Source organism: Carlito syrichta, unplaced genomic scaffold (assembly GCF_000164805.1).
Source record: "Carlito syrichta isolate Samal-C Ts95f unplaced genomic scaffold, Tarsius_syrichta-2.0.1 Scaffold303111, whole genome shotgun sequence".
NCBI classification, from domain to species: Eukaryota; Metazoa; Chordata; class Mammalia; order Primates; family Tarsiidae; genus Carlito; species Carlito syrichta.
Window position 1 is genome coordinate 1,413,172 of NW_007247207.1, and position 26,878 is coordinate 1,440,049.

General features: G+C 38.9%; 1 protein-coding gene across 3 annotated transcripts in view; it reads right to left on the reverse strand.

Moving 5' to 3' along the window:
- PAX3 (paired box 3) overlaps positions 1-26,878 on the reverse strand; it is a 101,280-nt gene that overhangs the window by 33,238 nt on the left and 41,164 nt on the right. For all 3 annotated transcript variants that reach the window (XM_008057706.1, XM_008057708.1, XM_008057705.1), the window contains exon 5: positions 1,272-1,477. In XM_008057706.1, the coding sequence (XP_008055897.1) occupies positions 1,272-1,477 (206 nt within the window). The remainder of the gene's footprint in view (positions 1-1,271; positions 1,478-26,878) is intronic.

A 26,878-nucleotide genomic window follows, 5' to 3' on the forward strand; every position in this document is an offset into this window, starting at 1 on the left:
CACCTCAACCCCCCGCTCCCCGCCCCCGTGGAAAAATTGTCTTCCACTAAACCGGTCCCTGGTGCCAAAAATGTTGGGGGACCGTTGCCCTAAAATACGCATTTTTTTTTTTTTTTTTTTTTGAGTCTCACTCTGTCAACCAGACTGGAGTGCAGTGGCCGCTCCCAGCCACCGCAGCCTCGACCTGCTGGGCTCCGGCGATCCCCCCGCCTCAGCCTTCCGAGTAGCTGGAATTACAGGCGCGCGCTACCACGCCCGGCTAATTTTTTTATTTTATTGTAGAGATGAGGTCTCGCCTGCCCAGGAGGGTCTCGAACCCGCGGGCTCAGGCAATCCACTCACCTCAGCCTCCCAAAGGCGCGGGATTACAGGCTGAGCCACCGAGCCCGGCTTGGTAGGCAATCTTTCAAACAGTGCTTTACTAAATTGAGGGGAACCTTCATCACAAATGATTAACACATTATACGACACTCAACAGAAAGATATTATATCTAACCAGCCTTTTCCAGAAGGTTCAGAGCACTTCTAAGAGTTCAAAAGACAAATTCGACATGTTCTTAAAGTAATATAATTACTTGAAATGCATCCAGACCATAAAATCCGTAAAGGAAGGAATTTTGCCGCGTGCACATTTTCATAACTGAAAGGCCACAGAGACGAAGTGTATGCAATCCAGTGATCTCTATTGTTCGCTATGGGAGTATGCTTACTTAAATAGTCTCTCAGTTTCCTCGCCCTTAAACTGGAGTAGTAATAACAGCCACCAACCTAGGGTTTGAATGATGATTAAATTAATTAATTTATGTAAAGGTTAAAATAGTGCCTGGCACAGAGTAACCACTCAAAATTTGTTGTCTGTTATCTGTATATCACCCCCAAAGTCTATATAGTGCACAAAAAAAATTTCTGAACTGATGAGTAAGACGAATTTTGTTGCTGTTTTTACCTTTCGCATGTGTTAGAGATAGAGTCTTGCTATGTTTCCCAGGCTGGCTTTGAACTCCTGGCCTCAGCCTCGGCCTTCCAAAGTGATGGGATTACAAGTGTGAGCCACCATGCCTGGCCAAATAAGATGAATTGAGACACTTCTGTGTGTCATAAATGATCTAATCATATTCTCTTAGTAATAATAGCCAAAATCTAAAAATATGTATCTATATTAAAGGGCCATTCCTAATATACTTATTTTCTTGTTTTAAAATATGTTTAAGATGAGAAGAAATATTTTTGTGTGGGAATTCAGTAGGACACAGATGTTTGGACATCAGTACCTGCACTCGGGCCTCAGTAAGCTTCGCCCTCTGGGCCAGTTCCTCCCTGGTATAAATATCAGGGTAGTGGGTTCTCTCAAAAGCACGTTCCAGTTCTTCAAGTTGTTCTGCTGTGAAGGTGGTTCGGCTTCTGCGCTGTTTCCTCTTTAGTGGTAAATCTGGTTCAGAGTCGATGTCAGAACCTTCATCTGATTGAGGTGCTGAGGCTAAAAGCACAGGAGAAAAGAAGTAGTAAAATGTGAATAAAAAATATAACATTGGAGTTGAGTTCAATCTCCCACACTGTAAGAACGTGTTGCAGTGGCCCCCACACCTAAAATAAAATAAAATAAATGTAGATCAAAAAATGAGTCTGGCCAAGCCATAATAATTCAAATCCTTGCGTATAGTACATTCCTACTGTCTTCCCATGAACACCAAGCCCTTCTATGCAACACTGCATCAATTAAATAATATTTAATTTCCTCCCCTACTCGATCTGCTGCCCCCAGACAGAATTAATTACTCTTGGCATCTGTCCTCTGAGGCTGATTATGAGCTCATAGAAAACTGGGCCAAGTATGGCGTGGTGGGCCACACTTGTAATCCCAGCACTTTGGGAGGCAGAGGTGAGAGGATTGCCTGAATCCAGGGGTTTGAGACCAGCCTGGGCAACTTGGTGAGATCTCGTCTTCACAATAAACAAAAAATTAGCCAGGCATGGTGGCGCATACCTGTACTTCCAGCTGCTTGGAGGGCTGAGGTGGAAGATCGCCTGAGCCCAGCGGGTCAAGGTTGTGGTGGCTGTGAGCATGCCACTGCACTCCAGACTGGGTGACAGAGTGAGACTCCGACTCAAAAAAGAAAAAAAGAAAACTGGGACAGGTCTTACTCTATTTTTATAGCTCAGTGCTTACTACTTAATGAGTACTACATTAAGAGTACTCCACCGAGTACTCCATTATGAGTATTTAATGAGTACTCCATTTATGTCAAATGAAAGAATTACATTTCATTCCTGACAAATTTTCACCAGAATTTACACTGGGAAATCTGTTGACGAATGTGATTTTTTTTTAAATTCCAAAATTAAAATCTGAAAAGCCAATAACAAATTATTGCAGGATTCCTATATATACTCTACTGCTCTTGTCAGAAAAATCACATTTAAATTTAGTATCTCATTACTAGACACTGGAAAATACTTTAAGGAGAATTCATGTACTATTTTTTTTTTTTTTAACTTGGAGTCTCACTCTGTCACCCAGACTGGAGTGCAGTGGCCGCTCCCGGCCACTGTAGCCTCGACCTGCTGGGCTCCAGCGATCCTTCCACCTCAGCCTTCCAAGTAGCTAGAACTACAGGTGCACGCTACCATGCCCAGCTAATATTTTATTTATTGTAGAAATGAGGTCTCGCCAAGTTGCCCAGGTGGGTCTTGAACCCGTGGGCTCAGGCAATCTGCTCACCTCGGCCTCCCAAAGCACTGGGATTTCAGGCTGAGCCACCGAGCCCAGCCGAATTCCTGTACTATTCATGTAATCCTCAAGAACTGATCCAAGAAGAAGGAGGCATCTTCTAGTGGACTGTCTCTAACCTGGTTTAGAGTCTGCTTCTCTGTGAGTAGGTGGGGAGTGTCCCAGGACAGCTGCTTGATTTGAAGAGTCAGTGCACAAAGAAAATGAGGAGTCCCTTTTTCAAAAATTATTATGAATTTCAAGAAGGCAACAACTGCACATTAACCCAAACACCAGGCCCCACCAAGCATGGGGGCCTGAGTGACTACATAAGATAAATGCCCCTGAGGTCGGCCCTGCTGTGTGCTCCCCCTCACACCCAAAGTTTGTGTTTCATATGGGGAAGGGGGCCTAGGAAAGAGAAAAGTAAGCTGGGAAATTCAACAGAAATTACTTTAAGGGTGCAATATGGTTTATGTTCTCATAAGAACAAGGTCTGGATCCTACAGAAAGAAGCTATGACTAGCAAACCTTGTACACAAGTGGTGCCATTTCTAGACCAGGATGTTTCTAGTAGAAACAGAGAGAATACCTGCTCCACCTAGAGGTGGAGGGTAGAGGTGGAGCAGGTATTCTCTGTTTCTACTAGAAATACGTTAAGGTGCCCACAGCAAAGTGAATTGTGATAGTAATAGAACATTTGTTGGCCAATACAACTCTGTGGCTTGAGGATGTATCAGACCAGGGTTTTGGGCAGGACAGCAACCCTCTCCAGAGGCCCCAGATGTCGAGGCAGTGAGCAGAGAGCCATCAAAAGAACTATCAGGCCACAGACCTTGAGGCTCTGGGTTTAGAGAAGGATCCAAGGCAGCCTGGCTCCTGAGAACGTCCAAATGTGCTGTGAAAACTCCCTCAAAGAACCGGGGATTCTCTAGAGAAAGGGCCGAGGTCCACTGTCAGCAAATGGGAAGCAAGCCAGAAAATTGTAGATTATCAATGTCAGTGTCACAGAAACTTATTCGCACCCTGAAGCTGGTAGAACCTAGAGAAATGCAGAAGCATTTCATGTTGCTAGAATTGATGAATAAAAGCAATGTGAAACTGCAATATGTCCTATACTTCTAATTCTCTTTTATCTCAAACTTAACTCTGCCCTACAGAAATCTACAATTTCATTCTACTTCAGTGGAAATTTTAAGCTGCCCAAAAAGGTACACATCCAAAATGAACTCATAAGTATAATTTCAAGTTTTCTAATATTTCAATACATTTTATTCACATTTAAACACTAAAACTGAGGCAATAGAGTGAATGAATAATACATGTGACAAATTAAAGATACTATACCTGCAAACAAATACTTGCACAAAAAGCAAAAGGGAAGTATAATATATAATGCATTTATTATGTTAGATATTATTTTAGGTTTTTCAATTGTTATCTAATGCAATATATAATAGTTTCATTTAATATGAATCTTATTTTAGTACTAGCTTTAAAAATAGACTGTCTTTGACTACAGGAATATTTCATCTTATTTTATTTTTGTATTACTGTAAACATAGTTTTATGAGTTTTATGGTCACTGGAGTCTTACTTATGCACATTCATATACTGAATGCTCAGATTATCTAAATACTGAAAGCTTCTTATCATTTCCCCAAATGATAAACACCTTTCCAAACTTTGCATGTTATCTGTTAACTCAGAGACTATCCTTAGCAAATTCTTGCTTCTATACTGAATTTCACAAATTGGTCATTCACAGAACTATATATTCATCAAATATCTTAATTTTTTTTAATTCAGCAAATCACATGAAAGCTTGGGACTGTCTCCCTTTGGATTAAACTCTTTTTTAAAAAGTTGTAATAAAATATACATAACATTTACCATCTTAACCATTTCTAAATGCACAGTTCAGTAGTGTTAAATACATTCATGTTGTACACTTCCAGACTCTTCATCTTGAAAAACTGAAACACTATACCCGTCAAACCACTCATTCTTCTTTTTCCCCCAGTCCCTGGCAAACACTATTCTACTTCATGTTTCTGTGAATTTGAGTATTCTAGAAACCTCATGTAAAGTGGAATCATACAGAGTTTGTCTTTTTGTGACTGGCTTATTCCATAATGCCCTAAGGTTCACACATATTGTAGCATATGTCAGAATTCTCTTTCTTCTAAGGCTGGACTACAGGAATATTTTTATGTGAGTCAGAGTCTCACTCTGTCACCTAGGCTGGAGTGCAGTGGCACGCTCATGGTCACCACAGCTTCGACCTACTGGGCTCAGGTGGTCCTTTCACCTCAGTCTTCAAAGTAGCTGGATCTACAGGCATGTGTCACCACACCTGGCTAATTTTTCTTGATTTACTGCAGAGACATGATCTTGCCACTTTGCCAGGGCGGGTCTTGAACTCCTAAGCTCAGGCAATCCTCTGGCCTCGGTGTCCCAAAGTCCTGGGATTGCAGGCATGAGCTGCTGCACCTGGCCTACAGGAATATTTTAAAGGACTATTAACATGCTAAGAAATATGCCATGCATTGTATTATAAACTTCAAAAGCTCCCAATACCACTTATATGCATATATGTTTAATCAGTATGATCTAAACTAAATGAGCAATAATCTGTGCATAGTTGTAGAGCTATGCTTCTCACACTTTTGGAGCTTCAGAATCATCAGAATCACCTGGAATGTTTAGTCAAACATACATTGCTGGCTCCCTTCTGGATGGGTCCCCCAAAATTTGCATGTCTAACATATACCCAGGTAGTGATGTCAATTCTACTAATATTGGATGGCACTTTGAGAACCACCTCAACAGAATATTCCAGATTACTATTTTCCCCTCTCAAAATGTCCAAGTATACAAAATGCTTCCTGCCACAACTTATCAAGAAAATCATTTCCACATATACATTATTAAATTGTAAATAAAATGCTCCCTAAGAAACAAATTACCTATTCCCCTAAGAAGACAATAAATGTCCATAAAATGTTTTCCTTCCATGCTTCCAATTTTTGTTGCCCTGACCTTTCTTTCCACAGTGAATCTAGGCAGAAAACTCAATAGCACCTATCAACTGACCAAAAGCTTCCTCTGCCCAAGAGAAACCTAAATCTTTTCTTGCACATGCTCTTCCTATGATCCCATTAGGATAACAGTATGTGGAAATTTTTATGTTTCCTTTGGGAGTCTCTGGGGTTATTAAATTCTCCCAAGTAAATATGATGTGCCATGCACTGTCAGGTCAATTAATCAAAATCATCTCTGGTTTCTGAAGAAAAAGACTGGTTAAATTTACAAGCACCAGTGAGAATTAATCCTGAGGGTCAAGATCACAGTGTTTCACCTCAACATCCCCAGAATATAAGCCGTGTGAGCTCAAAGCCCATCTCTGCCTTGTTCACCACTGGAACCCTTAGAACACAGTAGGTGTTCAAGAAGTACATGTTGAATGAATGCAAGGGCAGAGTATAATTTCAGTTTTGCTCTAATACTGATTTATTTGACCCTGTTTATACATCTTTATTTTTAAAATGGAAATTCTGCCCTTATGACATCTCCCAACATCTATTTCAATGGACTCTGGGGGTTTGTGAATCTTTAACAATAATTTGTAACGTTTAGCAAGCATTTGTGTACCTGCATTTTTCTGAGAAATAATATTCAATTTTTTCAAAGAAGATTGTAACTTCTTTTTTTAAGAAGAAGAACTATCAAAAGCTAGTAACTTAAAAGGTTGAGAATCTAGGGCAGTACACCTGTCAAACAGTAATGCAGGCATCCTAAGGTGAGTTCAGGGAGGACAAAAGCCTCCCATGGGGCAGAAGAGCAAAAGTTCCCATGATCTTGACCTTCAGTATAAATACAGGCCATAAAAGTGGAGCCTCACGATCCTTTAAAAATAAAAATTAAAAAAAGCACTCAGAATTTTAAGAGTTCAATAGAACAGCCCTTACCACCAAAAATAAAATTTTATTCATCAAGCTAACACATTACTACTTTTACTTCTGTACTATTTTTTAAAATAACAGTTTACACTGTTTATAAAAGCAATGGAAAGACTGCATCTAACTAGAAAAAACCTCCATCATTTCAAAGGATATTGAGGAAATGAGTTGCCTGATTTTTCTGCTGGAAAAGTATTTTAAACCAACTGATCATTTTTGGCAATATGAAGCCACAATCTTACAAGTTAATTCTAACTTTTCCCCATCTGTAAACCCCAAAAGGATGTGGGGTTTAAAATATGCAAAGTCAGCAACCCAAGATTAATCTACCAGATAGGAAAAACTAGCTACTTCTAAAGTTGGAAATAATATTTTACTACTATTTCCTATAGCACTCAATAGAAATAGAATTTATGATTTGCACAGAATTTGATTCACAGTAATAGCCTGAAGTTGAATTATTCCACTGCTGATTTTTTTAAGGGATTGAGTCTTGCTATGTTGCCCTGGCTGGTTTTGCCCTCCTGGACTCAAATGATCCTTCCACCCCAGTCTCACAAGTAGCTAGGACTACAGACACACAACACTGTGCCTGGCAGAATCATTCAGTTTTTGCCAAGACTAAATCTAAAACTTAAATTCCATTTTAGTATCACATAGAAGATCATTTTGTTGGAGTTCATCTATTGTATATACTTAGCTTTACGTAAGCTACTAGAACAAATTAGATACTACATATGAAGTATCTAATCCTAAATATTGCACAAAAGTAAAAACAAGGCTTTCTTTCAGGCAGCTTGATAGAAGAAAATTATACATTTTTTTCTGTACAGAATATCTAATCCTATTCGTTGGAAAATGCAAGCAATGTTAGCAAGATAGTTGTCTAAATGAATTAATAAATTGCCAGGATACAGAAACTAAATTAAATATCACCTCTTTGGACTATTACCTTAAATTAGGGAGAAATTTCTTATTACACTTAAGTTGCTCAATCATATTTTACAGATGCCATTACAACTAAAATTTTCTTTATTATTAGTTGAAGAAGGATATTGCTTTCACAATGTGATATTGCTTCCCCAATGTAGAATAGCTCTGAAGAGAATCCATATCAATACATAATGCACAGCCTTCTAAATGGAAACTTTATTGCTTTAAATTGTAAAACAATTTGCAGATTTGATCCCAAACTATATTGTTATCAATTTTGAAAATCTTGACTCCATTGTTAACACCACTTCACAACCCATCCTCTGACTTACCATTAGTTTAACACAATGTCACCAATGACCCTGGAGCAGACCTTTCCAGAAGCATGAGGACTTCTTTCCTTTCCCATGTAACTATACAACAACTCTAGGAAGTAGGTACTTATTCCATTGAACAGAAAAATGGAAACTGAGACTCTGAGGAGTTATTCAAATCACACAGCTAAGCAAAGTAGGATTTGACCCGGGTCTATAAGGCTTCAGGGGATATGCTTTCTTTCTCTCTTCTGTCTTAGAGTATCCAAAATAAATGCTGACTTCTTTTATTACAGACACACACACACACACACACATACATACACACACACACACACACACACACACACAGAGTCTTTTTGAAGAGGAATAGCAGAAATGAACCAAAACAGGAATTCCAATGTTAGTCATTTAGTTGATAGCCACTAGAGCTACCATTTATCCCAAATTTTCAAAAACTGCTCAGAATCAAACAAAATTTACATAAATACTACAGTTGGATCAATATTACACACCAGCCAGGTGTGGTGTCTCACGCCTACAATCCCAGCACTTTGGGAAGCTGAGGTGAGAGGACTGTCTGAGCCCACGAGTTCGAGACCAGCCTGGGCAAACTGGCAAGACCTCATCTCTACAGTAATTTTTAAAAATTATCCGGGCATGGTGAGCACACCTGTCATTTCAGCTACTTAGAAGGCTGAGGCGGAAGGATCGCTTGAGTCCAGCAGGTTGAGGCTGTGGTGGCCGTGAGCGTGCCACTGCACTCCAGCCTGGGTGACAGAGGGAGACTCCAACTCAAAAAAACATATACTACACACCAAATCAAACAATCTTCCACTTAGTGAAATTGTCATATGTTCAATGTATTGTTTTTAAACAAAAATAAGGCACTAATAAATTTTTGCCAAAATATTAAATCGATTTAAGAAATCAAAATAGTCAGTCTGGTCATTTGTAGTCACTACTAAGAACTATCACAGATCATGGGTCCTAAGATCTAGGGTCAGTCAGGAATCTACCACTAACCAGAAGCAGAACTGATTACTCATATCTTTGTTAAAGTCTCTTTCCAGTATTTTACACTGCACATAGTAAAAGGACATCATGAACTAAAAAGTTATTTTTAAGCAAAAATGCAGGAAGAAATAACCTGAAACATATTGGGATATTCATAGGTTATTCAGCAGCAACCCCGCATTGATCACTGGAAAGTATTATCTCTCACCAAGTACCTGAGTGTTTCACCTTTGTGCTTTATAAGAAAGTTTATTTCATCTTTTTCTATCTCAAGCTAATTTTAGGTTTGAGGAGGCAATTTTTAAGTTATCACAATGATTATACATTAATTCCCAAGACTAAAGTTGGGGAAAGGGACATTTCAGTAAAAAGGAAAGAAATATGAAGCAGAGGGCAACTGTCATTCCCCCATAGAACTACAAACTCTTCCTTCAGAAACAAATCAAACTGGGAGGAGAAGGCAAGAGTATTACCACCAGCGGGCTAACCATGAAGTTTAATTAAGGAAGGAATTGCAGAATTAGAGAGTATGTCTTTGTCCCTTAGCCCCTTGTGACCTCTTCTGTAGCCTCAGGAAATATTTCATCCTAGTTAACACTATTATACATGAAATCTTGCCTCAATTTTATAGGGATTTAGTCATGTGGAATTCTATAATTATTGGTTTTCAGACAAATATATTTCAAAGATGGGAGACAGGCAAAAAATGGAGAAACAAAATAATTCACAAGCATGAATTTGGCACATTGTCTTTCTTCTCAGCAAGACCTTTCATTTGAATAATTAAAGAATCAAAACATGACAACCATTTAAACTCTGTGTTTGCCCTAGATATAATACAATGCGATTTACAGACACGGGAGGAGGCAGGGGATCTCTGGAGGCTAAACTTCCTAGTCATCGTGGACTTACTATAAGACGGCCTCATACTGAATCCAATGGTCTTTTTGCCTGTTTTAGTCTTTCTGAGCTAGACTTGTCACCATTTTTACTCTAAGCTGTGTCTCACTGATAAAAGAACAAGATAAAAAGAAGCATTTTTTTCCCTGAGAGCTCCATGAGGTCATTTCATACCGTGTCTGACCATTTAAGGGCATTTCATAAGTATACTCCAGAAGGTCTTTAACAGGTCAACTCAAAGTTTGATGCACCTACTCTGCTAATTGCAGAATGTCTCCTGTGCTTGTGAGTTTTACCATTTCAACACGAAGGGCACAATAGGACAACTAACTGTTTTCTGATCTGAAGTAGCTCTTTTACACTGAGAAAGATGTGAATGACCTCTCTCGTGTTTACTCGGGTGAAAGTCAGGAGGAGTGAAGCAAGACTGATATTCCCTCACAGACCCAGAGTAAATGACAAATGACATTTTCCCTTTGTGATCTTTGGGATTTTTGTTGACTTATTTGGAGGCTTTTGTTGGATCCCAAGAAATGGCCTGTGGCTGAGGCCTATTCTACCGATTTCCACGCTCCATCTGTGGAATCCATCAACGGGGCATTTACCCTCATTCAGGGTTCTGACACCTGCCTGGCAGGGCGCAGGAGACACAAAGAAAGCCGGAGTGGATGAGAAAGGGGAGGTTGGGGTGGATTTTTTTTTTTCAGGGAAGGGAGGGGGGGAGTTGAAATGGATGCACAGTAGGGGTTAATCCAAGCCAGTTGAGAGACTTCAGCACCTGGAAACTTCTCTTCCACATTAATTCACAAGCTAAGAAGTAATCGGCGACGTTATTTTTTAAGTGCCTTAAAATTGTATATATGTCGAGAAAAGAGATACATTGCTGGGGAGAAAAAAGAAAACAAAACCAAAGATTTAAAATAAAATCCTAAGGAACAGCTAGGAATTGTATGAGACCTAACAAATTATCAGGCAATAAATTGAACTTTCCAGAATTTTTAACCCAGAACTAGGATCGGAGTAACTGTTATTTTGTTAGTTGATAAACTAGAAAAGATGGCTTATAACCTCTATTGGGTGGGTGGGGGTTGGGGAAGTAAGGAGGGTCCTGTTTTGTTTTTATTCCCTCTGCAATTTCTTCCCCAAATGTGCCAACAAAAGATGCTTTAGCAAGTGCAAAAAAAGGGGGGGGGGGGTCTTTCAAGAACACTAAATCTAATTAAGACCCTCCAGCCATTTACCTACTCTTGTTCCTGCCCAGCAGTCCCCCATTTTTTTGGCTGGAGAAGTGTAACGCTATTCCCCTCCTCGGAAGCTGCCGTCTCACAGCACGAGGTCATTAGAAGGAAAATAAGCTCCTGCCAGGTTGGGGCTAATCAAAATAGCACAAATAAACCCTGACACTCAACAACTCCCCGAGTGCCTGCTGCCCTGGGAGGAGCGTACAGATTGGTTATGAATATGGCCGGCCGCGGGGGCCGTCCAGGAGGCCCGGCCGTGTGCTCCGTCGCCCCGGAGTTATTTTTAATGCACAACATGGACCGTTGGGTGTTTATTTAAGATAAGGGCTGACAAGCAGAGGCCGGCAGCACGGCGAGTGCCTCTGAAGTACTGAGCGGCGCGGCCCCAAAGACACCCGCATCCTGAGGTTCCCGTAACTGTGAGTTTCAGGTGCGTGCAGGATTTCCAGCCGCATTTCCTTGAGAAACCGTTCTCTGGGTGGTGTAGTTCGCTCTCAAGCGCCACCTGACCATTAGTCATTTAAAAGGCCTCCCCCACAATACCAAAATAAAAAATATTGATTAATAAAAAATAAATAAATAAAAGGCCTCCTTTGTAACAACACACAGAGAAAGAAAGGCGTATTTCTCCTTCATTCGTTCACGCAGCCCTGCTGGGTTAATTTCAGCAGCAGTATTCACTGGTACGTTTAAGTAAAAACCTGCTCGTGCCTTTCTCATCCTCCGATACAAGCAACATTTTGCTTAAGGGGGCACAAAATGCCAGCCAAGGTGTACTGCTTAAGCACTGTCTTTCAAAAGCTTAGAGGGAAGGAGGAATCCGTTATTGGCTTTAAGAACCCTGCCACCGACCCAAATTAAGCCAGTGTCTTCAATCCCTTCGTGTGTGTACAAGAATTTAGTTTACAACATGGATCTCTCTCATCAAGCGGGAATGAGATCACTCTTCCCTGCCCTACCCCCACAAGTGAATTCTATTTGCAGTTTTTTTAATGACTTTTTTATACCCCATGGTAACCACCGCCAAAGCATTTCAAAGAGAAAAAGAGACTAAAGCCCCAAGAAAATGTGTTGCTATTCAATTAGAAAAACTGATTAGTTAACTAATTAATCAACTAACAGCTTTCTAAGAATAGTCTCCCATGATAAGAACTTTCCCCCCTCAAGAGCTTAAAAGTCAGTCATAATTAAAATTAAGAGCCAGGGTTGCTATCCATATTAAGACTCGGTGTCTCTAAAAGCAGTAAGCTAAATTCTAGTCTACTGGGATTGTATGGCAAGGAGCAAAGAAAGGTAATTTGCACACTGAAGGGAACAGGAAAACAGTAGTTCTCCTGAAAGGAAAAGGGCCAAGTGACTTTTATTTACAATTGCCAAGAGAGAGGCCATTATTGACCATATGTGCCACAATTGCCCTCTTATCGCGGGCTGGCCATCATGTCCTTTGGGAGCTGTTAATGAACTGGGTAATTGAGCTGCTGACATGTGTTACCAAAACAAAACAATAGGAAGAAGAGACAAATGAACATTTTATTTGCCAATCAGAGTAGGTTCAGCTTTTCACTGAGCTGCCGCTAAGTAACTGACTGAATACATAAAACAGTGCGTTGAAAGCAAGCAGATGCAAACACAATAATAGTTAACTGACAGCTTATGGCCCATCTGCGCTTAACATTTTGTTAAAGAAATTACTTGACTTGCTAAAGAGACAAATCATACAGCTGCCTCGAGTGCTGCATTATAAGAGATAAATCATTAGCTAAACTGTTTCATGCTTAAAATGACAATGCTTATTATGTTATGTTGGGACATTTTGTCAGCACAGCTTGACACAGTTATTACTTACTAAAAATGTGGTGATTCACAGATATTCAAAGAAATCGGGTTGGAGTAAAAGAACACTGCAAACAATTTCAACGACAATAGGCATTTTTTAATCTCTCATAAGCAAATATGCATGTCTAAGATGTTATAAATAAAAAAAAAATAAGGTCATGTTCCATGTAGTAATTATGTACCTTTCTTTTATTTACATCTTATTTATTCAAAACGGCAGAAAATCATTCTGGGTTGATTACTATTAATTTCATCAGTGATAGAACAAAAAAGTAAGCAGGTTAAAGTAATTGTTTCTAGCCACTTCACTTTTCCAGACATACCTTCTTCCTTTGGAAAATATTTCTTTAATAGGAAAAGAAAAACCATGTTGCAAAAGACTAGTTTTATGAGGGGATTTAGCTTATGTTTTTGTTACTGCAACTGAATTAAAACCACATTTTTTTGGTCCAAGTGTGTTTCATCCATTGCCATGTAGAACAACTTACCTCTGAAATCCTATCTATGTAAACTAGTTAAGTAGAGGCAGAACATAGATCTCTCAAAGCCTTTCTTGTGATGATTCCTTTACCAATATGGGCAAACTTAACCTAATAATAGTAATAATAATATAAGAAAGCCAGCCATTGACTGACACACTGACAACTTGCTGTACCAGTCCCCTGCTCTCCTGCTAGGTCATTGGTGTGTATTTTCTTTCGTCTTTGTCAAAACCCTTTTTCTAGGAGTAGTGTCATCCCCATCTTACAGATGAGCAAAAATGAGGTCTAAAGTGATGTAACCTACCTGATTCATGAGAACTCAGAGAGCTTACCCTATATAAAATCTTATGAGCATTGTCATTTCAGGAGTAGGATTGATGAGGATTGAAAGAAAACGTGTGGCCAATAGCCTCACTTTTTTTCTTCCTGGTCTACAGAGCCAAGACTCAGCTATCACAGTCAATCCTGTAGATCTGTTGTGAAAACATGAGCATAAAAGGTGAATAATATTTTCAGTGGTGGTTGGTGTAGGTGAAAATGATGTTATGTATAGTTACTAAGAAAGAACTCTGGTTATGAAATCTAAACCTTAACTATATTTACAAAGCTTTAAATGAGACACAATGTGTTCAATACGACTCATGACCAGAAATTTGACAAAGACAAAGAACTACTTTGTCATTTTCCATATCAACTATTTTTCATCTTTGTTTTTTATAACAAACATTTTTGCTATTGTGTGCATAAGTTGTTATAAAGTCAACAAATAAACTAAGGCTCAATATGTAAAAGAGGTAACAAGTTGCACAGAGAGATTTTCAGGTGATAGAAAATAATAATTTTTTGCCACCCTTATGAAAACAGGACTGCCCAAAGACACACAAATCTAAACAGCTTTATCCACAACTAAACTTTGCCAAGATTAGTATGACATGAGATGTTTGGAAAACAGAAGAAAGGCAGACTTAAGAAGAAAGTCAAATACTAACGATTTTGTGCCTGACGCCTATGTAAAGAGGTAAGAAAATAAATGATTAAGAGAACTGAAATGCCAGGACAAAGCATTTACAGAATTGCAGAATCATTGGAAGAAACCCTAGGCCAATCTGATGAAGTCCAAAGAGAGCAAGTGGGGTTGCCTCAAATCACATGTCATTGTAGAATGCCTAAGATGTGACTGATATTGTCCTGGCACTAGCGATACAAATATGAATAGTATATGAAACCTAAACTGAAAAAATAAAACTCCCAGCTGGGCACAGTGACTCACATCTATAATCCCAGCACTTTGGGAGGCCAAGGCAGGTGGATTGCTTGAGCCCAGGAGTTTTAGACCAGTCTGGACAGTATAGCGAGACTTCATCTCTACAAAAAAAATTAACCAGGCATGGTAGTGTACACCTCTAGTCCCAGCTAAGGGAGGTTGAGGCAGGAGGATTACCTGAGCCCAGGAGGCCGATGCTGCCATAAGCCATGATCATGCCACTGCACTCCAGCCTGGGGGACAGAGAGAGACCCCGACTCTAAAATGAAATAAAATAAAACTCCCACTCCAGTGTTCTTTCCACTGAGGCAAAGGAAATTGTCAGTTTATATAGAAGTTAATCTAACCATGCCCTGTGGCAACAGAAAGATTAAGTAGCCTCTCAAGGCTGAAAAACCTAGATACATTATTTACTAAATGACAGCACCATAGATTCTATGAGCCTATGATCTTTAATATAGAGATCAAAATAATGCATAAATGCTTTTTACTGACACTTCCCATCTGGCATTTCAAGATTGTTTCTTTGCTTCCCATTTTCTCTTGGGTTCAATAAAAAGGAAAAGGGGTCGCACAGGAAGCTTGTTTTGAAAATCCAAATCTTATCTGGGTCAGTTATTGGTTGTTGGAGATAGAAAGAGGTAATAACTGAACATAAATGAAAGAGGAAACTCTTTTCCTGCAGGCAACAGAGAAGGCTGCGCTTAATTCCTGGCAAAGGAATTAGTAGCAACATCAAGGTCATCATCAGAAATCATGCATGGGATACCTACTGTGCAAGAAGTACTTTCCTAGAGGCTGAACATAAGGGGATAATGAAGAAGAAGAGAGTGTGATCCCTCCCCTTCATCATGCAAAAGTATGAGGCTCCTAGAAGGTGGGCTTTCAGATTAGCATCACACCCCACCAAAAGACCCTGGGAAGAAATTGCAAACCAGTCAAAATTAATAAATAGATGATGTGAATGATTTATCACCAGCCTCTGATGGGAACAGCTGCTTTTTGAAATTTTGTCTTTTCTTTATGTCTAAGCAACAGTTGTCATTGAACTCAGAGGAGGTGATACCAAAAGTTTGGGCAAAGGAAGCTTCATGTCACAGTGGCAGGCCAAACCACTCCAAATATCCATTTGACCACTTCTCTGAAGTGGGCAAGCATCTCAACCTCTGACTAGTTTTCTTATCAGCAAAAGAGGGTTTAAAATATCTACTCCAAAGACTGACTTTAAGGAAAAGAGACAGTTTGCAAAACACAGCACAGTTTCTGACACATGATATATCTTCAGCACATGTAACCCCCCTGTTCCCTTCCCCTGCTTGTTAATCGGCCCTACGTTCTCTATCCTACTTACTCTTTCCTGCCTAGCACTTCCCTATGAAGGAAGCATAAAGGAATGGCATGAGAAAAATGTTCTCTGTATTAAAAACCTGAGAAAGAAAAATGGCCACCAAAATTTTGAAGATATTTGAAGTTCCCAAATCTGTGAAATAAGAGCATCATTCAACTTCTCATCTGTTTCCTCATTGTAGACCCTGCCTATAATCAGCCAGTACTTGTATCCACACACACACACACACACACACACACAAAAGCTATGCAGCTCTTCCTCATTCTTAATTCTCTTAATCCAAAATGGAGGTCAGAGTTACTTGACCGCACCTAGCTCAAGACTGTGGGACCAAAGATTAAGGTAGTAATGAAAGTTAATAAGTTCTGTGCTTCCAAATACCTCAGGGTCTAAACAAGAAGGCTAAACTTAACAAAAATCAGGCAACCAGACTAAAATAAATTAAGGATATGTGGCCTTTCCTTTATGCCAACATTCATTTTGATTTTCATGGGGAAGAACTTTGGATATGTTGCTTGGAGGCAAATTCTTGTCTTCTCTGTGTCTGCTAATACAGATCTGTACAGGCAAAATGAAGGACAGAGTTGAGCAATTCACTATCTGATCATTTTTTATTAGTGTCCACAGCCAATAAAAATAGGTCATGTACCCAACACAAGAAAAAAGTATCAAGAATTTCTTCAGCTGCATAAATCATTAGGCAATTGCCTTTCCTTTTCACATTGCCTTTTCAGAAATAATCTTGCCAAACTGGTGAGAAATGAAGGAGGAGAGAGTAAGGGAAGAGAAGAGAAAAGACTAAAAAAGAAGAGAGAAGGATCTAAAAGTCTCTGAGGACAAGTCTTTCTGAATTAGGAAAGACTGTTCTGAGAGACTCAAGTTGGGGATATAGACATGAAAATTGTCTTGATTACTAGCATCTTTATTTATGTATTTATTTTTTGTCTTTTTGAGTTGGAGTCTCACTCTGTCACCCAGACTGGAGGGAAGTGGCACACTCCCGGCCACTGCAGCCTCGACCCACTGGGCTCCGGCAATCCTTCCGCCTCAGCCTTCCAAGTAGCTGGAATTATAGGCGCACGCTACCACACCTGGCTAATTTTTGATTTACTGTAGAGATGAGGTCTCGCCAAGTTGCCCGGGCGGGTCTCGAACCCTAGGGCTCAGGTAATCCACTCACCTCGGCCTCCCAAAGTGCTGAGATTATAGGCTGAGCTACCAAGCCCAGCCTTCTGGCATCTTTAAATAAATTAAAGCCTCTCCTGGGTATAGACCAAGAGTAATCCCACCCATCCTTACCACCCACACCAGCTGGTAATTTTAACTGGAAATCATCCCATCACCATGTCAAGACAGAAGCCACCTGTTGTCAATTCGATTCAAACTCAAGATCATCCTTCACCAACCAATCCCAAGTTCATTCCTAAGAAGAGTTTCTTGGACAAAATATGTTATGTTTCTTATTTCACTGTGAGTTTTATTTTCACATTATAAAAGGATGTTACATTATAAAATTTGGACAATGTCAAAAATAAGAAACAGTGATAGGAGAGAGAATAGATCAGTCAATAGATACAAAAGGACTAAACTCCTTTATTGTGTTTCTTTTCATTCTTTTTTCTGTGTATATTATTAACAAAATGTATGCTTTGTTTTGGGGTGTATTTTTGGTTTTGTTTTTTTTTTTTGGAATTGGAGTCCCACTCTGTCACTCAGGCTGAAGTGCTGTGGCATGCTCACAGCCAACGCAGCCTCAACCTGCTGGGCTCAGGTGATTCTTCAGCCTCAGCCTTCAAATTAGCTGGAATTACAGGTGTGTGCCACCATGCCCGGCTGAATTTTTTGATTTATTGTAGAGACGAGGTCTTGCCATGTTGCTCAGGCTGGTCTCGAACCCCTGAGTTCAGGTAATCCTCTCGCCTCCCACCTCCCAAAGTGCTGGATTACAGGTGTGAGCCACCGCACCTGGCCAGTTTTTTTAAAAGCTTTCTTTATTAGTTATACATTTATCAAGCAAATAAAACTCCTTTTTCCAGCAAGTATTCAGATTAGTTTAGTAATAACAAAAATTTGTTTGGTTGAGAGTATTGTTTACATTTAAAAATTTAAGTTGGGTTCTGAAATTATGTAGCACTGCTTCTTTCAATTTGCTCAAATCCGTCCATAGATACATTTGAATGTACAAATATAAATGCTTGCCCATCTCTCTATATGACAGCTGAGATAAATGTTCTTATAGGCATTCTCATTGTATTTGTATAACTCAGGTGATAATTCATTAAAACAAGCATTGAACCTACTCTCATACCTCTCTCTTTCTACTCTCACAATAAATTAGCCACCATTTTAAGAAAACTTACCAAGAGTCTGGGTCAACAGAGGTGGTTGTTCCTATAGACCATCCCTCCCAAATTGTCATTCTTATTTCTATTCAGAGTGCAACTAAGTAGAAGGGGCCTCTTACAATACTTTCTTTTTTAGGACAGAAGAAGCCAGAGCAGGACTAGAGTGTGAATGCCCAAGTGCAAGTCTGTGCATAGGAAAAGCAATAAGAGAAGAAAACATACTGAAGCACTGAAAGACAACATCTCAGGTAACTAACAATGTAATCAAATTGCAGGGGGTAAAAAATAGGAGTATCCCTGTTTAAAATTTTTTTCTACTAGTTGCTAGAAGTGTTCATGTTCTGTGCTACCTGAACATAGAATTTTAAAAACTGGAAATCTCTTTGAAGATCATCAGACAACCCTTTACTTGATAGACTTTAAAAATCCAAAAAAACAAAAACTTAATTTCAGATGAAGGAAATACCTCTTCTATCATCACCTGGCTTGAGAGTGACAGTTAAACCTCAAACTTAGATCTTTGAATTTTAAATTCTAGCTCTTTCCACTTTAACAAAGGATCAACTCATTATTTTCTCTGGATCTGTGGATTAATTAACTTCTATTTTCCAATCGGTTATGGTAGATAGAGTTCTCTCACCGACAGATCCACTGAATCTGAAAATTAATGAAATCAGGTGAACAACTTTGGCCTCACGATTGAGCTCAGAGAGGAAGAAAAATTTTGTTTAATATTTCAATCATTCTATTTATATCTAACCATTATATAATGCTGTTTTTGTTTCTGGTTTTAAAGTTTGATATTTTAGTATATCTGTATAATTCTGTGGGCTAGAAATTCTTATCTTTGTTTTTAAAATGAGGTTAATAAAAGAACATGCCCAAAGTCTCAGCAAGTGAATTAGATGTCAGAGCTACAAAGATAATCACCAGTCTTCAACCTAAAATGCATGAAACGTCTTCTGGATTATCTATCGCTTAGTATCATTCACACATTTTTTCACTCAATTAAAATGCATATTCAAAGACTAATATCAATAACTAATTTTTATAAGAAATAATCATTAATATATTCCTGAGTAAATCAGTTTTAAAATACAGAAAACTAGTAATTAATGTGGAGAATTCACTTAGTGAAATTTAAAATTTTTATTGAGCTAGAACAAACCTACTTCCCAGCATCGTGTGTTCTTGCAGAATGGACAAAGAATTGGCCATATCTTTGCTTTCTCACCCTAACTCACTATCTGCTCTACCTAGCATGCCTTTCTGCCCATCTTTTTCACAGTGTCACACACAGGTCTCCAACCCTAGTTCCACAAAGCCTTCACTAAACCTCCCAGCTATAAATGTCCCTCCCCTCTCTGTACTGCAGGAGCATTTTGTACTTTCCATACATTCAGTATCTTTCCTTTGTAATTAAACTATTGACTAAAACTTGCAGGTCAACTCTTATTGCAACCACACTTATTTCTTTGATTGACCATTTCCTTGAATTTGTATAAATTTCGCTGGGTGGCCCAGTGGTACTTTTTATTTTAAAGGGTCAAATAGTCAGAGGTCAGCAAAGCAACTCGTAAGTTCATACAGACAAATCTAACAAATGCAAACACTGCCTCACTCAAAGCAGGTTTTAGGGGAACTTGGTTCTTTGCTTGCCAGTTGAGTAGTTTTGCAAGCAAAAAATCAGAGGCCATTCTAAGGGAAATGCTTTTGTGTGTCAAAGTTCAATGGTTACTTTGACTGCCACAATGCTGAAGAATTCACAAAAAGAAAAAAGAAACTGACTGTTGGTATCATATAGCATTATCACAAAATAAGGGAAGTAACTAAGGAGCATGGGGATCATTCTACTTCAATCTTCCATAGGATTCCAGTTAATTTTGGAAGCATTTGCAGACCATAGATAAAGACACTATTGGTTTCAGTAGTTGCCAATGAAAGAAAATATGTGAAGACGTTTAGTAAACTGTAACACTCAGGTAGCATACATATTTTCCTCACCATCATAACCGTCACCAGATTGTTATTATTATAGTAGATAATAATGCATTAATTAAACAGGATTTAAAGCCAGTATTAAATTAAAGAGGCATTACATTAACACTTGCACGTTCTACAAAGAGTATGAGGTCATTTTCTGATCAACTAAAGATACTTGCCCCTCTTTTCCTCAAACTTTCTGATCATTTTCTTTGAATATAGGAAGACACCCACAGTATCATTCCTCACAGCTTATCAATGATTTCCTTGAGTAAATCTTTCCTTTTCCCAGTTTTATCTTCAGTCTTAGGCCTTAGGCAAAGTTTACTCTTCAATTTCCAGAACCCTGCATATCTGTCAACAACAATGTTCTTTCTTTTCTCCTTGCAAAAAAGGCTTGAGTAAGTCCCAGTCTAAGAATGCATAGCCAGAAGCAGATTCATGTTTTGTGAAGACCTGAAACTTTTAATTTGGGAGGTTCTTCTTTAGGAACCCAAAGCTAACTTCTTTCTGCGTATTCTGCAAAAACCACATGACCACATGACTCATGGAGAGCTCTTCACAGGGAATCAGTAGGAACCCTTTCCTGGGAGGGGTCCTGCAGTTTTCATCATAAATTCACTTCTGCTCATGAACCTCTGATGAAGTCAATTAGTTCCGAAGTGAAAGATAATCTCTGCTCTTCCTGCCAATGACAAAATGTAAAACATCCTTTAAGCAGTGGTGATGACCGAGACAATCAGGTTGACAAATAACTCGTGATTATGAACTACCTAGAATCTGTGATAGGGGCATGGGGTTCCTTTCCCAGTTCCACTGAAATCAACCCTCAGAAGTAGCTACTACCTTGATCTATGAGTAAATAAAGACAAATAAGTTATGGATAGTTCAGAGAACCTCATGATTAAACCTGGGAAGGCCATTTTGTTTTGTGCTCTAAACTTGAAGAAATGTCTTAAGAACCTGAAATCTATCATAGGTGGGGGGATCCTATGAGTATGATTGTACCCCTTCTGAAGGAACTCCCATGAGTCTGGTTCCTCCACCTCCATTTAGTCCTCAAAAGAACACTGCTGAAATAACTTGTGAAATTCTACTTTAAATATTTTTTTCTGTGATGTATATGTATTATTTTTGTAAGAATGGGAGTAATTACATTATTAAGAAGTTCTTCCAGCCGGGCTCAGTGGCTCAGCCTGTAATCCCGCGCTTTGGGAGGCCGAGGTGAGTGGATTGCCTGAGCCCATGGGTTCAAGACCCACCTGGGCAACTTGGCGAGACCTCATCTCTACAATAAATCCAAAAATTAGCTGGGTGTGGTAGCATGCTCCTGTAGTTCCAGCTACTTGGAAGGCTGAGGCGGAAGGATCGCCGGAGCCTAGCAGGTCGAGGCTGTGGTGGCCGGGAGCGTGCCACTGCACTGCAGTCTGCGCAACAGAGTGAGATTCCAATTCAAAAAAAAGAAAAAAGAAGTTCTTCCACTATTACAAAAATAATCCAATCCAAAAAAGACTGAGGTGTTTTTAATGGGACAACCTTGAGTCAATTCAACATTTTAGCCAGCATGTGGAATCTTTTTGTCCCCAAAGGATGATACAACTAACACCCTCCTAAACTTGGAATAAGTCAGAGTGACAATAATAAGTATCACTAAAAATTATATGCATGTCACCTAGCTAACATCTTGCATAAGAAATATGGGCACCACAGAAACTTGAAAAATGTCATTATGAAAAAGAGAACATTCACCAGACAAAAGCCAGACTTAATACACTAAACATTGAAGGAATTAGGGCAATTACAACGTTACAAGGAAAAATAATATTTTGAGTTGGCTATTTCAGGTGCCAGGGCTTCAGAATTTCACTTTCCCAGATGTGGACCAGTGGCGCAATGAATGATATGTCTGACTATGGATCAGAATTTCTCTTTCCTAAATATTACCTTATATTTCTTCTTTACTGGCTCTAAAGATGTGGCTTTATTTCATCTGAAATTTCTAAGTTCTGACTACGACACAGGACCTCAAACAGTTTTGCCCCAAATGACTCATTAGAAACTAAATTTCTCTACATTTCTTCTCACTTTTAAGTCAGTAAAGCACAAATGTTCACTTGTCTCAGTGGTTCCAACACGTTATATTTGAGGAAGATTTATTTAACATGAAAATTTTGAGCTGACTGCCAAGACTTCTAGATTAAAGCAAAGTTGAAAATATACACTTGCACTTAAAAGACTGTCTACCCCAACCCTTCCATTGTCCTCTAGTGGTATACCACCTCGTGGGTAGAACCACTCTCAGGTGTATGAGAAAGATTGTCAACTCCCCATCACAATTTCACGGTGGCTTTCTGAGATTGCTTTGTTCCATAGCCAGAAGTTACCAATAGAACTCTAATAAGAATCAGCACAAACATAGATGTGGTGCTAGGAAACAAAATAACACTTTAAGTTGAAGATGGGACAAGCTATACCTTGCATCATCCAAACATGACCCACTGCCTATTTTTGGCTGTGAGCTAAGCATGGCTTTTACACTTTTAAATGGTTTAACAGAGAATAACAAGGACCCACGAAAATTACATACAATCTTAATATCCATAAAGAAAGTCTATTGAAACATAGCCAAACCCATTCATTTATGTATTTTCCGTGGCTACATGCTGCAATAGCAGAGCTGAGTGGTTGTGGTAAAAACTAAAGTCAAAAATATTCATTCTTTAGAACTTGACCCAAAAAATGGCCTTGCCTATATGATAGCCAACATGATATGGGTGCTCACTATACACCATGTACCATGCCAAGCATTTTTACTTACTTTTCTTTATCTAATCTTCAAATCAACATTATCATTATCCCCCATTTTACAGATGGAAAAAAATGAGACTCAGAGAGGTTATATAGCTAATATATAGTGAAGGTAGAATTGGCATTAAATCCCGTCTCCTGTAGAAGAGCTTCTCCTATAGAAGAAACTCGTGTTTATGGATTCTGTGCCAAATTTCACCCCCACATTTCCTGTTATCATGACGGTTATCCAAAAGCAGGAAAAATACAGACTCAAAACTGCCATTATCCATAGCATGATGCAAGTCCCAATATCTTTGCAGTGTGGATGGAGGGATATCTTGCCCTGTCTCCTGTTATTCTTTTATGTCCAGACGCAAATGAAACCAGAGTTGTGTGGAACTTTTTCCCATGGGGGCTGAGGTCTCTTTGACATTACTCAACTTTATAGGGCAGGAGCCAAAATTAATTCATGAATTAACTATACCCAAAAATCAAGCTATTTCTCAGTTCACAAGAAGGGAGAGAACTAGGAACCTCTTTTAACTGGGCAACAGTTCTCCAGTTGATATGAAGTCTTGGTGCTATGATTACATTAGCTTAATGTTGACACTTGCCTTGACTTCAGACTCTTGGATTGCCTTGGATCTCAGTGCCACAAACTCAGTGATCTCTGACTTGAACCATTGGCTACACTCCTAGAAATGTTACAATCATAGCTGTCAACTCACTTCTTAAACCTATGCCTTGGTACCCTACCTCTATCATTTCTAGCTAATGGCCACCACCAGGGTAGCAAGCTGACCTATTTGGTAAACAAGGAAGCTAGAAGCAGCATAAAATAAAAAACTGTTATTCTATCCTCAACCCCAATGATCATCTGGGCAAGTTGCCTAAACTGTATGGTGCTTAGATTCCCCATCTGTAAAGGAGTAATAACATTTCACAGGTGGTTTTAAGGAACAAATGTACAGAAGTATGAACAGACTTTGGAAAATGTAGAGTTCTGTGGAATGTAAAATACAAATAAATTATAATATTAAAGTATAAAATGTATATCCAGGCTTGACATTAATATTCTCTTTGTCAAACCCTAAAGACATTTTAGGGTGTGATTTCACATCCAGAACTTCATGTGAACTAAGACTCTTAATAAACCTAAATGATGCATCACCAGAAACAGCAATAAAACAAATTGTCAAAGATATAACCTAGAGTCCAGATGACAGGCCATCAGCATCTACATCATACATAAGTTTACACATATGTTTTCTTTCCCAGAGGGGAAAAATAGGTCAAAGTTTTTAATAACTGCATTACAAAATTTTTCTCTAAATTCACATTCATTTATCACGAAATACCTATTCAGTACCCACTGTATATCCAGTTCTATGCAAAGCAGTGCACACAAAAAGTTGGACAGAACAGAGCTTACAGTCCAACAAATATCATTTTTTAAATCTGACATCCAATCTCCAGAAAAAGCCAATTGCAATTTTTTTTTAAATGGAGAGTTTCACTTTAAGTTTTTAGTCAGACATGTTAGATGGCTAGCCAGATAATAGTTGGACTTCTAATCCCATTTTGTGTTTGGTAGATATGTTATTTGCTTGGGGCAGGGGAGTAGCTGTCAGTCTTTTTTTTTTTTTAATCTTACATTTTGTCAGTCTTTTTTCACCTTTCATTTAGATTGGTTTTGTTGTACTGAAATATGCTTGTCTGTTCTGACATGCTTCCTCTTACAATAAGCATTGTCCAATGCTTCAGACATATATGGTTACCCTGAGGGTTTGAAGTTGGAGGTCACTTAGATAACCACAAAGAACTTTGGAAAGGCATCTCTTAGACCCATTAAAAAGGCATCTCTCTCTGCCCCTAAACTGATGTCTCCATCAATATCATAATTGCTGAGAATGCAAGAGAACATTGAGGCTAGCTGAGACCACCAGAAGATCTCTTAGAGAAAGGTGGTGAGCATTTATTTTCATATCATGTAATGTTTCTGATTATATACTACAATATAGGCATGTCAAAATCTCATCAACATGGCAACATGGCATTTACCATAGACTTTCATAAACTTAAAGGTTACTATTAAGTTTTTTTAATTCACGACTCAGAGTAAGCACGGCAGATTGTAAAATTAATAGAAATTGAGATTTCATTCAGAAGCCAGAGTCATTCACAAGTTTTCTTGGGTGGGGGGAAATGTATAGCTTTCAAAAACACAAGTTAGAGATATGATTTTGATATGAGAACAAGGTCATTCCACTATTGTGGCTGGGATAGAAAATGTCTCCCTGACTAAATATGGTGAAAGTTTCAAGGAAATGGGGTAAGGAGTAGTGAGACCTCCTCACTGGAAAGTCCCCACCAGGTGACACCATGTAAACCATCTTCCAGCACTTGTATCAGAATCACTTGATGTATTTGTTTAAAATGATAGTTTGGGAACCCTACTCCAAACCTGCAAAACCAAAATCATTAAAAGTTGGTCCCAGAAACATTATTTTTAAACAAGGAGCTCAGAAATTAATTGTAACAATACTAACATTAATCTAGCATTACCATGTCAGCCCGTGTCCCGGGCATTTTACATATGCTAATTCAGGTTCTCTTGCGGTAAACTCATAGGTTTCCTGAAGTCAGGGAACTACTGATCTACCTAGATTTTGAAGTCAGATGAACATAGAGTTAAATCTGGATCTGTCATTTTCTAGCAGTGTGACCACAGACAGTATATACTATCTTATAGTGGACACTTGAATGCATTTAAGAAAATGTCCATAATATTATAACAATGGTATACCCAATCATATTTGTTACCCAAAGTTGTTAGTGCCTACCTTGAGAATGAGCTTTGGCTTGTACAAAACCCTGTCCTTGGAAACCTCAGAGTCAGAGACTCTTTTCTTCCTCTTCTATTTGGAATATACCAGAATCAATCATTTTCCAAGGAGGTAAACTGGCCAACAGACAGGTCCTCAAGGGTTTTCAGGGCTCACACAGAAGACTGTCTCTGTTTACAGAAAACCATTCTTCTCTTCAACCAACCCCGCAGACTGTGCTCACCATCCTCTGGAAGACCCCTTGATACAAGCAGGAGAGCAGGACATCCTCTCATCCCAGTAAGGCTATCCCGCCCTCTTGGAGACCCCTGCTGTCCTTTCTTGATCCCTTGGGCTCACACTAAGGCAGGAACTTCCTGATCCTTCTCTCTCCCTCTCCACTCCCACTGAGACAATCCCTCAGGCACAAAGACCCCCTAACCTCCTTCAAGTCCTTTGGCCCAAGAGACTCGGAAACTGTTCTTTGATTTTTCTACTGCAGGGAATTAACTTTTCATTACTAGTAGCCTGGAAGTCTCATTTTCTCATGAATGCAAAATCAAACAGTGTATATAACAGTGTTTTTTAAACTGTTATTCTTTTATTTTCTCTTCTAAAAATCAAGTGAATACTAAATGCGGTATTTTTAATGTTATGCTTTGACTACACAACTTATTTTAGAGAAAGTAATCTGGCTTCATTTCAGAAAGCAGTCATTGAATTTGAAGAATTGGCTTTTCATTTGAGATGTGACAGACTGTCCCAAGACTTATTCTAACTTTAAACATACAGACATGGATCTTGTAGCTGTGAGATAGTTTTGTACAATAAGGCTAATTTGAGACAGTAAATGCAATCAGCATGCAGGTAAAATCTGGGAAACAGTCACAGAACAGGCACACACAGGCACAGCAAGACACAGGCTCTTTTA